Here is a 14,420-nt window from a genome sequence, read left to right on the forward strand (position 1 = left end):
AACTTTTTTCTTCAGTGATATCAAGATTACTTTGAACAGAGAGAATTATTAAATACCAGCATGCTTCCTTTGCTTGGCAAGAACCATTGAGTGCTTTTTCTTCTCCAGTGCAAACAGTAGATTGACTAATTAAATAGAAGTAGCAATTAATATTAATACAGTAATTGAGACAAAGTCTAACATGAAATCTGGGAGGTTTCTTGCCTTAATGTTTGTTTTATCGTAATTTTCTGTAAAAACAAACTTGAGTCTACATCAGAATTATCTTTTAAAGTTATCTTCTATTTGAAACAGTATGTTTAACTAGTTTATATAGAACCCCTCTATCAGTACATAAATTTTGTTATCCCAAATCTCTGTTTAAATACTTTAGTAATGTATTTTAAATTGACTTCAGCAGTGGAAAAATATTGGATATTAAATCTTTAGAACCTACACATGAAAAAGTCTGAGAATCTACCATATTAAGTGTTGCTATTTGGTATGCCATTTGGGTGTCATTTACCAGATGTGCCTATCCTTATAATATTGCCATCATGCATGTAATATGGGCATGAACTGTAAACCTAAGCAGATATGACAGCATCTGTACCTCTCACCAGATAAATACTTCCTCTGAGGATATGCTCAGATTTTCTTTTTTTGTGTGTATGTTACTACATCCTTTTTTGCTAACATCTTCAAAAGTATGTGTGGTAAAATCACTGTAGAGTCTTTTCCAAGTTTTAAATATATGTGTGAAACCCATTCACCAAGAATTCATCACTACTATGGTGATGTTCTTTTAAGATCTGTACTCTAAATATATTTTGGTGGCTTTTACACACAGTACATTTCTAAGTAAACATTCTAAAAATAAATTACAGTATTTAGAAAATAAGCCAGTTAAAACTAGAATGCCAAAAACATCCCATTTCATTTTTTTATTGTTTCTCACCTTTGTAAAAATCTACATTGTCTCCTTTGTCCCTTTCTCATTAAGGAATTTAGGTCTTGATTAACATACATTCTGTAAGTTCTCTCTAATAACAATAAATGAGGTTGAAGAGAAAAATACACCATAAGTCAGTACAAACAGAGGGTATTATGTGTGACTTGCAATATGTTTTGAATTTCTTTTTTAGTTTAAAAATAGTTTTAAAGATTAAGGTATGTCAAATCCAAAATGTTGATTACATTTGTATATGAATCTGTTACGTTGTACACAGTACTCACAAAAGTTTGTTGAGGATATTTATATGAGTATGAACCATGTTGTTACATATTCAGTACACTGACTTACAGATTAGAATTTCCATAAAGTTGTCTCAGTTTAGGCCAAGTTTACTAAAAATAAATATTTTTTAACATATTCTCTTCACTAATTAAAAGTCATGCATGCTCATTTTAGAAATTTGATGGAAAGCAAGTGATTCACCATGACTTGGATGAGTAATAATTTGGGTGAATATTCTTTTTTTTTTTAATTACTCTTTCTATATATTCAGTCAGTATAAGTCTTTATTACGTGGCAGATCTTTTTCAGGCTTTTGATAAGGCTTTTATTTTTCTGTGAATTACCTTTCATCCAAGTTCTCATGACCATTTTCCTATGATCATTGATATTTTTTTCACAGACTTGTAATTGCTTTATATCTTAACATTGTATAGATATACTATAGTTTATTTAACCAGTTTCTTATTTGGGGGCGGGGTGGAGATTAGGTTTTGTTTTGTTTTCCAAATTTTTCTCTATTAGAGTACTGGAATAGCATCTTTGAAAACCATCCAGTTCGTAAGGAGAAAATAATATTTGATTTTATTTTGCATTCGTTTGATGCCTGAATTTGAATACTTTTCATGTTTTTATAGGCCAGTCGTAACTTGTCTATTCATGTTTTTTTGTCCATTTCTTTTAGTGGGGGTATTTATCCTTACTATTTTATATTTAAACTTCTTATATATATTAATCTTTATCATACATTATAATTTTTTTGCATTTTGTCATTTCTTTTATATTTACTAAAATTCTTGCAGCAGCTTTTTATAATGTAATCTAGATTAAATTCTTTGTTGAAGAAAATTTTCATTTGAAGTTTAAGCACTGTCTAGTTCAGCTGTATTTTTCCTGTTTGCAGTATTGCTTTGGAAAATACATGTTCCCAGCTGGTGATTGTAAATAACCTCCTTGCTATTCCTGAAAAGGCAGATGGAAATGGTTCATTTATAATGACAGCTCTCATGTGGGAATCTTGAAGGATAGCTCTTGTGAAATTTAGCAGTCTTCCACATGCAGCAATTTTTGGTACACTCTTTTATTTAAATTCCATTAGATAGAGGTTATCTGGTAAAATGCTTCAGTATTGAAAATTTCTGTTGGACTTAAGGCATTGGTATGAATAACATCATACATACAGGTAATGATAGTCCCTCCTAGGAGAGAGCAACTTTTCCTAAAAGAGAAAAATAGAGAGTTTAAATTGTTAAGATAGTTTTCAGAGTTAAAAACTGCAAAACCCAAATAGAAGCATAATCTGTGGCACTTCAAAGGATGAGAGAAAATTTAAGTCCTTTTCAGAAAAGGTGGCTTCTATTTGTAAAATACTTATGTGTGCTTTTATTCTTTACTTGCAGTATTTTTAAATTGGTTATGTTGAAATGAAACTCCCTACAGTGTGAATGGAGAGGTGTAATATTTGCTTGTTTAGCATAATAAATTGCATATTGATGTTTATTCACTGCTGGATGAAGCAAATTAAAATAATCCCCAATTTTCAAATCCCTTAATGTTTTAGTAAATGATTAACTGTCATTCTGTTACCTAGCAGTATACTTTGATCAATATTTTTAACATGAAGGAACAATACAGAAGACAAACTTATGAATATAAAGCACCGTTCACAATGTTCATTTCCCTGCTAGTGTTTTATTAATATATGTGTTTGTTTATATAGTTTAAAAATATAGGTCATTGATCTTTTATGTCCCTCACCACATTTTATCAGGATTATGTATAAAGAGAAAAAGAAAAAAACAAATCACTGTGATATTATCCTTTGGATAAAGTGAAAGTAGTGAGATGAGCTCTAGTTTTGGTAGGAGTGTGGAGAACCTTGGCCTTGGTGGGAGTTAGTGCATGGTGAGTAAGGACATATGTGAATATGTGCATCTGAAGTGAGGTAAAGAAATGAGAAATTTGTTATGCTTGCTGATAGTTGATTACAGTAAATGTGCATTAAATAGAAATACCAGGTATACATGTATCAGAAACTGATTTGTTCCTTTTATTACTGCTGGCCATTTATTAGGAGGGGAAGATGGTTCTAGTTTAATTAACCCAGTTGAGTGTAGCAGATGGGGCAGAGTGTCTTGCAGCGATAAGACAATTCAGAAATGGCACCAGATGTTGGAAGCCGTCCCTGGTGGTATTTGAGTGCAACCCAGATGTTCCAGTCCCACCTGGCTAGTTTCTAAGCACTGCAGGCTAAGCAGCTGTGATGTAACCTATATAATGTTCGCATAACACTAAAAGCACCATAATTGAACTGCTGCTCTAAACTTCTAAGGTTGTGACTCTTACGAGGTGAAATCTTTAAGGACAAAGAAAAATAAGGAATAAATAATAAAGTTTTATTAGATCCTTTGGCTATTGCTGTTTCATTGATAACCAAATTGGACAGAAATGGAATATTAATATTTAGTGTAATATTGTTCAAATTATAGGTAAGAGTAAATATTATTATCCACATAGTGTTTACAAATAAAAATTTGTAGGAGAATGTGCTGTTGTGCGCACAGAAATTGATTTGCAGCCTTTGGATCTCACCTCTTTAAAAATGACAGTCTAGAAGTAGTAAAAAGCTGTTATTTTTTCATGTATTAAAAATGCAAGTATTTGCCTGTTCATGGAGTAGACAATAGAAAACGAATAGTTCACCAAAATCATTGCATTCATTTTTCTTCCTGTATAGCTATTAAAACTGATTTTTATGCAAATCAACCTCAAATATTTTTCCCTTTTTATTAAATTTGCCACATTTTCTTCATCTCTCTCTGGATCATTTTTGTTTGTTTTACTGTATACCATTTGTTTATTGTATACCATTTGAGAGAAAATTGGAAAAAAACAGGACATTTTGCCCCCCAAATACTTCAGTATATATCTTCTTAAAACAGGGACAGTTCTCCTTTATAATCACAATATAATTGTCATACTTGGGAAATTTAAATTTTAAACAGTATTGTCAAATATACGGGCCATTTTCAGATTTCCCTGATGTCTCAATTATGTCATTTCAGGATAGCACTTTTTAAAAATCCGGAATCCAGTCAAGGATCATGCATTTCATTTACTTGTTGTTTTTCTTTAGGCTCCTCTAATCTGTAGCAGTCGCAGTCTTCTTTGTCTTTTATGATGTTGACATCTTCTGAGGAGTCTTGAGAGTTGTTTTGCAAAATGTCCCTCAATTTGTAATCGGTCTGATTCATTCCTCATGATTACATTCAGGTTAAATATTTGGAATTCTTAACACGGTGATGACCTCCTTTTCAGTCCTTCAGCATAAAAAGGCCCATAAATGCTATTTTCTCTGATTATCAGTGTTATTAAATTTGATAAGTTGTTTAAGTTGATATCTATTCAGTTTCTCCATTGTAAAAGTAGCTTCATTTCTTCGTATTTACTAAGTAATCTGTGGGGTGATGTTTAGCGATTATGTGAGTATCTTATTCCCTAGCAACATATTACCCAGGTTTTAGCATCCACCAAAGATTCGTATACAGAACATAATTGATAGATAAACCACAGGTCCACACTGTGTTTGGGCAATGTAAGTGAGGGATAACTTTAACCACAATGTAGTGTTAATTACTTATAAGATAAAGAACTGAAGAATGTAAGAGGTGGTAGCTTAAAAGGAACATGGGGGCAGGAAAACTTAGATCAACAAACTAGCTTCTACGATGGGTCTGGAGCCTCTAATATTAGGTAGTTTTAAAGTGTGGTGCTAAACTGGCTTTCTGAAATTGCTATTGGTTATTCTATGGTTTTAACAGTTTAACTTTTCTTCATGCTAAATTCTAGGAGGATCAACTGATTTATTTGGAGGATTTGCTGACTTTGGCTCAGCTGCTGCATCAGGCAATTTCCCTTCCCAAGGTATGATACAATTTGAGTGGCCAGAAGTCTAGGGACAATGAAAAGGTTATCAAGACCAAACAATTCCCTTCTCCACCAAATCAGCTTCTTTTTGGTGTCTTACTCCTAGTATTTATAATTCCTAAATCCTAAAGAAATTACTCACAAAGGTATGTTATTGGGTCATTGTCTTAAATGTGTCAAATGAATTAATTTAGTTGCAGACTACTCAAGCAGGCACACCTAAATAAAATTGGCCTTATTCATAAACAACTCTTGTTTAGCTTTTTTGGGGGGGGGGGCAGGGGGTGAGACAGCACGATGGAGAGTGTCATTAAGCATAAATAATCTCAGTTTAGCAAGAAGAATATTTCAGTCTATGTTTAGCTTATGTGATGCAATCCCAAGGATACAAGGATTAGGCAAACTATCTTCATAAAACCATTCTTTGTAATTTAGATATATTACGAGCATTTCTGTAAAAACAACTTCATTTTGACACATCCTTAAAGAGTGAGCAGCTGAACCTCAGGCAAAACTTTCCTCCATGTTAGATTAGAAATTTTAAATGCCCTTGATTTATTGTAGTGATCACTTTGCCATATATACAGATACCAAGTTTTGATATTGGAGACTTGAAACATATATTTAAACATCAAGGATTGAGGTGAGGCTCTTGTCTTTTTTCCCCTTTCTTTATGAATATTTTTACCTTACTGCCTCTGCCATATAGTTTGGTAGCTGTTTAACTTTGGGAAAGCTGCTGGGCCTCCCACTTTGTAAAATCAGAAATACCATCTGACAATGTTCTTTATAAGGTTAGAAGCACTAATGTCTATAAAGGTGTGTAAAGTAGAAACTAAGTTCATTATTAAGTGTTGTTAAGTTGTAAAGGTTGGCTATAATCAATTTATTTTTGTATAAAGTCTTGTCACTCTGAAGTTTGAGAAATAACATGAAAATTTAGTTATAAATTTTAAACATGAGGGAAAAAAGTAATTTAAGCTGAATTAGTCTTACTCATTTCAAGCAGAGTTGCTGCCTATAGATTCATTGAATTAAAATTTCTATTTAGTAATGTCTGATTTAGTTTTGTGAGGATTTAGAAACAAAGATACGTAGGCTTTAATCATCTGGGGTTATTTTGATAGCCTACTTCTGTAAATTCCCAGAAACCAGAATTGTGGAGTAATGAACTTCATTTTAAAAGTGTAGTTATGGGGGCAGCCCCGGTGGCGCAGCGTTTTAGCGCTGCCTGCAGCCCAGGGCGTGATCCTGGAGACCCAGGATCAAGTCCCACGTCAGGCTCTCTGCATGGAGCCTGCTTCTCCTTCTGCCTGTGTCTCTGCCTCTCTCTCTCTCTCTCTCTCTCTCTGCATCTCTATGAATAAATAAATAAAATCTTTAAAAAAAAAAGTATAGTTATGTCTTCTAAGGGTTAATACCTTACTTTAGGTAAATCAAGTGGAAGATAAACATTGCCCTAATTTTATAGACCGCTTGTGTGATTCTCAAAGTTTTATGTATATAAAGTTGCCTACTATGCAAATAATTTGAATATTATAATGTTGCTAAGTGATACATCTCTTCATCTGTATGCGTGTGATTAATATAACCTGATCACCATTACGCAAGGGGCTGAAACTGTTGCAACAATGATTAATCATTTCTGAACAATATATGCCCCACTAGAAATCTCTTCCTTCTATGATTAATCATCTCAGATAAAGTTTTCAGATGGGGCAACACATTTTGCCCCAGTTTCCATTCTTACTCTCTTTTATAGATCAAGGCATATAGGAGATCAGCATAAAGTTTATCTTATCCAGCAAGTCTTTCTTAAATTAGTTTAAATTGTTTAATATATAGAACTAATACTGAAACTCTTAATTCAGTCTTTTTTGTAAAGATCAAAGACCTGTTTTAGTTAAACCCTGAGGTAATAAATATTAGCCCAGTTCTTGTATTAAATTGTTGGGAGAGCATAGGTTTTCTAAGTTATTTCTAAATTATTTTCTTTTGAAGGGGCTCACATTTTAATATGGTAACAGAGAAATATAATTTTACAGATTTAATGTTACTGTTCTCTTTAGATATTTAGCATAATGAGACACAGTATTGGAGTGGTTGGTTTCTTTTTAGGCTAGACAAAATATATTTCCAAGTTGTAAGTGAACTTGGGAGTACAAAGAGATGGTGTTAATTAACTTGGAAATATATACTATTCTCTTTCAGATGACAGTTTATGTGTAGCTCCTTCTTCACCTTTGCTTTTTCAACTTCCATTAATTCCTATTTATCTATTTGTCCCCTTCTTAAAGAAAGGTTTATTTACTTACAGTCATGTCATGCATAGCCTAGTTAAAAAATTTTTTCTTCGGTATAAATTGCCTTTATATTTATTATGTTCTAAATAGTATATGTGCAGAATTTTAGAAACTTACACTTTTTTGTGGCATACCTAAAGAGATTTTGACGCCATTGGTCCTCACAGGAGAGGAATTGTTTCCACAATTAATCCATAGTAACAATAATAAACCCTAAATGGCACTTATTCTATATTAATCTTCACAACTTAGATTTTTTTTAAAAGTGAGACACACAGAGAGGGCTATATATATAGCTTTCCCAGGATCATTCAGCTAGCAAGGTACAAAATCCATGCTCTTAAACACTATATAGTCCATTAATTAACCTATAATCAACTTTTTAGTTTATTGAATGCATTAAATCTTAAACTTGTTATAATGATCTTTTAATGTAGTGATGAGTTCCTCCTCCCCTTTTTTTAATATTAGCATTGAATTCGTCTCTTAAAAATATATTCCACTTTTTGTTTAAATAAATAAATTGAACAGTCCCATTTGAAGCAAGCACCGTACTAAGGTTATACCATGACTAGCTACAGCCCTTGTGCAGTCAATGAACGCATGGCCAAAAGGGTGAGAACTTTTTACAGAAATTTACTAATCCTATTCTTAATTTTACAGAGTTTTTTCTCCATGCTTTTTTATTTCTTTATAAATTTAATCTCATGAATTTGGAATTTTATTTACATGAGACCATATAAATCGTAGTTTGATTTCTCTTTGACCCTTTCCAAATAATGAATGGGTGAAATGAGTTGTATTCTCTGATTTTATGGAGTGTCTCCTTGCGTGAGGATTCTCGATCTCCCAACAAAAAGTTTAACCTGTTAAGCTTTCTTGCTTTTCAGGGTCTTAGGCTAACTCATATTTGTTTAGCTGGCAGCATATTTGATGGATCCACAATCTTAGGTTGAAGGAAAGTTTTTTTTTTTTTAATAATAAATGTATTTTTTATTGGTGTTCAATTTGCCAACATACAGAATAACACCCAGTGCTCATCCCGTCAAGTGCCCCCCCTTAGTGCCCGTCACCCATTCACCCCCACCCCCTGCCCTCCTCCCCTTCCACCACCCCTAGTTCGTTTCCCAGAGTTAGGGAGAAGAAATGTGAAGGAAAGTTTCGATTGTAATTTCTGTATATCACTTCAGACTTGCTAAGAAGTGGATTTTACTTTACATGTAGATTTTTTTCCTTTGCCACTTTGTTAACATTTGTGGAATATTCATGAGAAAAAATAATGTCCAGATGGAGATGGTACCTGCAGATGTTAATCTGGATGGACATAGATCAGCTCTAATTTGTTTCAGTTCGTAGATTGTTGGATTTGTTTTGCACATTTCAGAAAGTTTCTTAACCTTACTGGTCTTTCTTAGTTACAGCAACAAGTGGGAACGGAGATTTTGGTGACTGGAGTGCCTTCAACCAAGCCCCTTCAGGCCCTGTTGCCTCCAGTGGTGAGCTCTTTGGCAGTGCGTCACAGCCAGCTGTAGAACTTGTCAGTGGCTCACAACCGGCTTTAGGCCCACCTCCAGCTGCCTCAAATTCTTCAGACCTATTTGATCTTATGGGTTCATCCCAAGCAACCATGACATCTTCCCAGAGTATGAATTTCTCTATGATGAGCACTAATACTGTAGGCCTCGGATTGCCCATGTCAAGATCGCAGGTAAGTTGTCTGCCTCCCTTGGAAACTCCAATGCCAAATCTTTGCGATTCTGTAACTAACGTAATGGTAGATTAGCATGAGACAGAAAAATAAGCCATATGTAGATTATTTTTGCACCTTGCATTTACCTTACTTAAACTCTTTCCCATGGTGTAGTCATTTGGGTCTTGAGAGCAAGGACTTCTCACCCATCTTGTAGTCCATGCAAAGCCAAGCATGATGCTTTGGACAGAGGCGGCACTTGCTAAGAATTTATTGAATTCATAAATAATTTGGTACTTAGCAGTTTTTTTAAAACCTGTCTTTAAGAAGGAATAGAGATACTGCTTCCGTGGCCTATATTTATTTAGTAAAATCTCTGATCCTTAAAGAAGTGTCACTTACTGGTTGCAAGCAATCATTAACAATATAGAAAATCATTCTCTAAAATGACAAATGCTTTTCTTCCCAATTTGGGGCTGCTCTATGTTATGTAATTTTTATATAGGCTGTTCTTTCAACTCTCATTTTCATAAAGGAAAACAGCTAAATGGGAATTTTTAAATTCACCTTTTTTACAGTGAAATCTAAATTACCTAATACTAATTTTGAATTCAGATAGCACAGGCTTAGAATATATGTGTCTGAGTTGTACCAGGGACTTGCTGTTTTTGATTCAAGCAATTTAGAATATTTTTTATGATGCTAATTACTCATTTTAATGTGTAGATTCTCCTCTTTTGGGTGTTAGGATGGAGGAAGAGAAGAAAGAAGCAGAAAAGTGTTCTGTATAATAGAAGTTGGACCTAACATTAAGAAAAAGGGCATGAAAGGCACACAAGTACCATTAAATGGAGCTGTGCCCCACCAAACAAGCCCAAGCCAATTTATTCTTTTGAGTTTCTTTCATATGGTCTAAACATAAAGTCAGTCTATGTATTTGCAGTCGTAATTGCAGTATGTTGTAATTCTTTACAGTGGTACATTTTAAGTTATTTTTCCGATTTCTATTCCTTTCCCCTTTTCTGTCCTTTTCATGGTTATCCTTAGTAACTATGAGGCATCCCTGCTTCTTTCTCCTGAATTTCTCCTTTCTCCTGAATTGCTCCACATATATCAAGTTCCACTAATATTTCTCATTTTAGGCAATAGAAGTCTACATGGAGCAGGAAATGTCAGGATTTGTGCAATATAATTTGTGGCTTTGATAGTTTTGCTTTTTATAACATGAGAAATCATACCTTGATTCCATTTTGTAATAATAAGTCCCACTTGTATATTTCCTTAAAGCTATACTAACCTGAAGTTGTTAGTTGCCCTGGGATGGTGGCTTCTAGGCTTTGGGTGATGGGGGGGTAATTGTTCATGTAAATATATTGGTTTTTTAACCCCAAATATGATTTGGGATCAGAGGAACCTTTTGGGGAAGGTAGTGATTCAGCTTCAGTTTAAATAACTTAGCCTAGAACATTTTTGGTTCTTTTTGATTTCAGGAGTTTGTTACTAAGTCTAGTGTGTATCTGGAATTATTGTGGTTAAATTGCCATTTGATAACCTTTGTAGATCAAATGCTTAATTTTTAGAGCATTTTTCTATTTTCCAGCCTTTGCAAAATGTTAGCACAGTGCTGCAGAAGCCTAATCCTCTCTATAATCAGAATACAGATATGGTCCAGAAGCCAGTCAGCAAAACCCTGCCGTCTACTTGGTCTGACCCCAGTGTAAACATCAGCCTAGACAACTTATTACCTGGTATGCAGCCTTCCAAGCCCCAACAGCCATCGCTCAATACCATGATTCAACAGCAGAGTAAGTTACCCCAAGACATCCTGCTTCTTTGTATTTTTGTCATCTTTACCCTGATGCCAGGACTAGTTTAAGCCTTGAAATAAGAATACATGACAGACTGTACTAAAGAGGGCAACTATGTGATTGCTTATGATTTTTTTCCCATAATTAAAAATATTTGTTGTATGGGCAGCCCCCGTGGCACAGCGGTGTAGCGCCGCCTGCAGCCCAGGGCCTGATCCTGGAGACCTGGGATCGAGTCCCACATTGGGCTCCCTGCATGGAGCCTGCTTCTCCCTCTGCCTGTGTCTCTGCCTCTCTCACTCTGTCTCTCTCATGAATAAATAAAATAAAATCTTTAAAAATATATATATTTGTTGTAGAAAATGTTTATATATAGGTAAATATGACCAGGAAAGAAAGATCATCTTAACTCCATAATCCAAGGATAATCACCATTAATTCATATTTCTTTCTGTCTTTTCTAACCATATTTTTATTTTATTTTATTTTTTTTAATTTTTTTTTAATTTTTATTTATTTATGATAGTCACAGAGAGAGAGAGAGAGAGAGGGAGGGGCAGAGACATAGGCAGAGGGAGAAGCAGGCTCCATGCACCGGGAGCCTGATGTGGGATTCGATCCCGGGTCTCCAGGATCGCGCCCTGGGCCAAAGGCAGGCGCCAAACCACTGCGCCACCCAGGGATCCCCTCTAACCATATTTTTAATACTTGAAATCACTCTGTTTATATTTTGTTTCTTGTAGTTGTCATTCTGCATTAAATTACCATATTTACTATATTTAATATTCTTAGGGAAAATGATTTTTAGGCATTTATAGTTATCCATTGTATCAGTGTACAACCTCTTTATTGTTGGTTATTTTCGTTGTTTCCAGGTTTTTGCTATTATAAATAACTCCAGTATTTTATATAAATCTTTATACTTATGATTTTTTCCTTAATGTAATGTTATAAAAATAGAGCGAGTCAAAGGGTATAAAGTTGTTCAAGGCTTTTGATACACAATAGTTCCTGACAACTTCTTAGGTTGGATTCAACAATAAATTTTGTTGGAATGATTTTAAAGTGCTTCGTGTTTTCCCCCAGCCCACTTTTAACTGTTTCTGCATCTTTGGGAAACCAAAGTTAACAGCCCCAGAGTATTTTTCTAGAGCAAATAGTGCAAGTTAACTGACTTATCTTCTAAAATCACTATAAAGGAATTTTATTAGGGCTTGCAAGTGTTAATAGTCAGGAAGATTGTATTCTTCTGCTCGATGAATCTTACATGAAGTTCTTTTGTCTCTTTTCTTCTGGTAGATATGCAACAGCCTATGAATGTGATGACCCAAAGTTTTGGAGCTGTGAACCTCAGTTCTCCATCAAACATAATTCCTGTCCGGCCCCAAACTAACCCTTTGATGGGGAGCCCCATGCCTATGAGCATGCCCAGTGTGATGACTGGCTCCATGGGAATGGCCCCTCTTGGAAATACTCCAATGATGAACCAGAGCATGATGGGCATGAACATGAACATAGGGATGTCAACTGCTGGGATGGGCCTCACAGGCACAATGGGAATGGGCATGCCCAACTTAGCCATGGCTTCTGGAACTGTACAACCCAAGCAAGATGCCTTTGCAAATTTTGCCAACTTTAGCAAATGAGAGATTGTAAAGGAGCAGATTGAATGAAGGATTTTTAGCGGTAAAGATAGGTGATGTTGGGATGGAAAATGCTAATGAACTCCCCTTTCTTTTATCAATTAATTAAAATAAACCTACATAAAGAACCAAAAAGGCTGTTTTATAAAAGTGAAATATCTAGTATTTCCGATGGCCAGGCAAGGGCACTTCAGATGAGGCAGTCAAAATCATTTTTCCCAGTGAGAACAGGCCACAAGTGGGGTAATGAGACCTTGAAAGCCTTTATAAATTGAAGAGCCCATTTTAACATCATGATTTGTGGGAAGACTGAAATAGGGCTGAATAAATGTGTTTGAATCTCTAATTTTATACTTTTCTTTTCCTGAGGAACTTGATTTTTCTGTCCCTGAATCGCCTTGTCATAATTGGGTCTGTTCCTTTTACTACCACTCTCGAGTCCATAAATGAAATCATTAAAGTTGGATGATCAGTTTTTTATAAAAATATATATTTTTGTCCAAAAAAGGCATACATATGTGATTATGGCTAAATCAAAGGTAACTGGAATGTATATACTTTTGCTAATGTTCCAGCAACACTGCTATTACTATTATACTATCCAAATTTTTATTGTAATGGAACCTCTTCAAGCGATTGGTGATAGCTATGGGATTTTTCCCATATCTTCTGCTATAATTATCCTTTGCAGAGCTAGGAAAAATATTTTTTTTTTCAGGACTGCTCTATGGTTTCCTTTAAAAGAAAGAAAAAAAAAACCCTCCAGTATTTTTGTTTTTAGCAGTCATTATTTACAATTTGCAATGGTTAGCTTGGCAAGGCTTCCTTCTGTTTATCCCTGTAGTCACCATTTATCAGTCAGGAACAGTTAAAAGAGGAAAATATTTATTTTTATTTTTTTGGTGTCTTTTCAAAAAATTGAAAAGTAAAAATTCGTTAAAACCTTAAGTTAAATATAAATGTTAGAACTCAACAATGTTGGCTTTTAGATTTTATACAGTATTTGTTTTGTTTTGGTTTTGAGTGTATATAATATGGCGTTAGCAATATGGTTCCAATAGAGAGGAGTTAAATATATATTATTAAAGGAGACCTGTAGCAGTCAAAGATTTTATTGATTTAATGGCAAATAAAGGAAATTAATTAAAATGTTTTCATTTTTCCTGCTGTAATTCTGCATTAAGCTCACATGAAAATCATGATTCTAGAGTTTGGAATGCAAAATTAATTGTTTCACCCTCAAGCTGGGAATATTTTTAAAAATAAATACTATAATATAGGTATCAAATTATTACCTCCCCCCTTTGTGTTGAAATTTTTTTTATTAAATTGATAAAACTTTGTTTCCATTGTATTCATAATGTTCTGTTATACATAACATTAAAATGTTCATTAAAATCAATGTTGAACTGCTTTTTCTTTCATTTTGTTAGACATTTGAGACCATTTGGGGGAAAAATAATTATAATTTGGGCAAAGTAATTTTTATAAATAATTTAAAATTATTTAATGACTTCTCTATTCTTTCGTCTCAGACTCTACTGTTAGGAATTAAAAATGAAGCAGCAAAGATATCCTGACCTGCTCCATTCTTGCTAATGTTCCATCTACAACATTTCTAATTAGGCAGAAATTCATGTACTTCAGCTAAGTGGTAATGAAAAGTGATTCATTTGCTGAATAAGAGATGAGAGAGAGTGTAATTAGCTGACTGTGGTTTTTAATCTTTCAACAATTCAGTGTGTTTAAATTAGTTTCAAAGAATAGGAGCTTTCAAGTGTTGTTACTTCAGAGCAATCAAGCCAGGCTCTGGTGGCAGCATAGAGAATAATATCT

General features: G+C 34.2%; 1 protein-coding gene across 5 annotated transcripts in view; it reads left to right on the forward strand.

Annotated features, from left to right (window-relative positions):
* The window catches only part of CLINT1 (clathrin interactor 1), a 59,752-nt gene extending 45,766 nt beyond the window's left edge, over window positions 1-13,986 (forward strand). For 4 of the 5 annotated variants that reach the window (XM_025434291.3, XM_035715197.2, XM_035715198.2 and 1 more), the window contains exons 9-12: window positions 5,063-5,137; window positions 8,859-9,151; window positions 10,734-10,938; window positions 12,241-13,986. In XM_025434291.3, the coding sequence (XP_025290076.1) occupies window positions 5,063-5,137; window positions 8,859-9,151; window positions 10,734-10,938; window positions 12,241-12,587 (920 nt within the window). In that variant the 3' untranslated portion in view covers window positions 12,588-13,986. The remainder of the gene's footprint in view (window positions 1-5,062; window positions 5,138-8,858; window positions 9,152-10,733; window positions 10,939-12,240) is intronic. The other variant, XM_025434292.3, reaches the window with a different exon arrangement.
* Window positions 13,987-14,420: the final 434 nt, after the last annotated feature.

The sequence above is a fragment of the Canis lupus genome, chromosome 4, assembly GCF_003254725.2.
Source record: "Canis lupus dingo isolate Sandy chromosome 4, ASM325472v2, whole genome shotgun sequence".
NCBI lineage: Eukaryota > Metazoa > Chordata > Mammalia > Carnivora > Canidae > Canis > Canis lupus.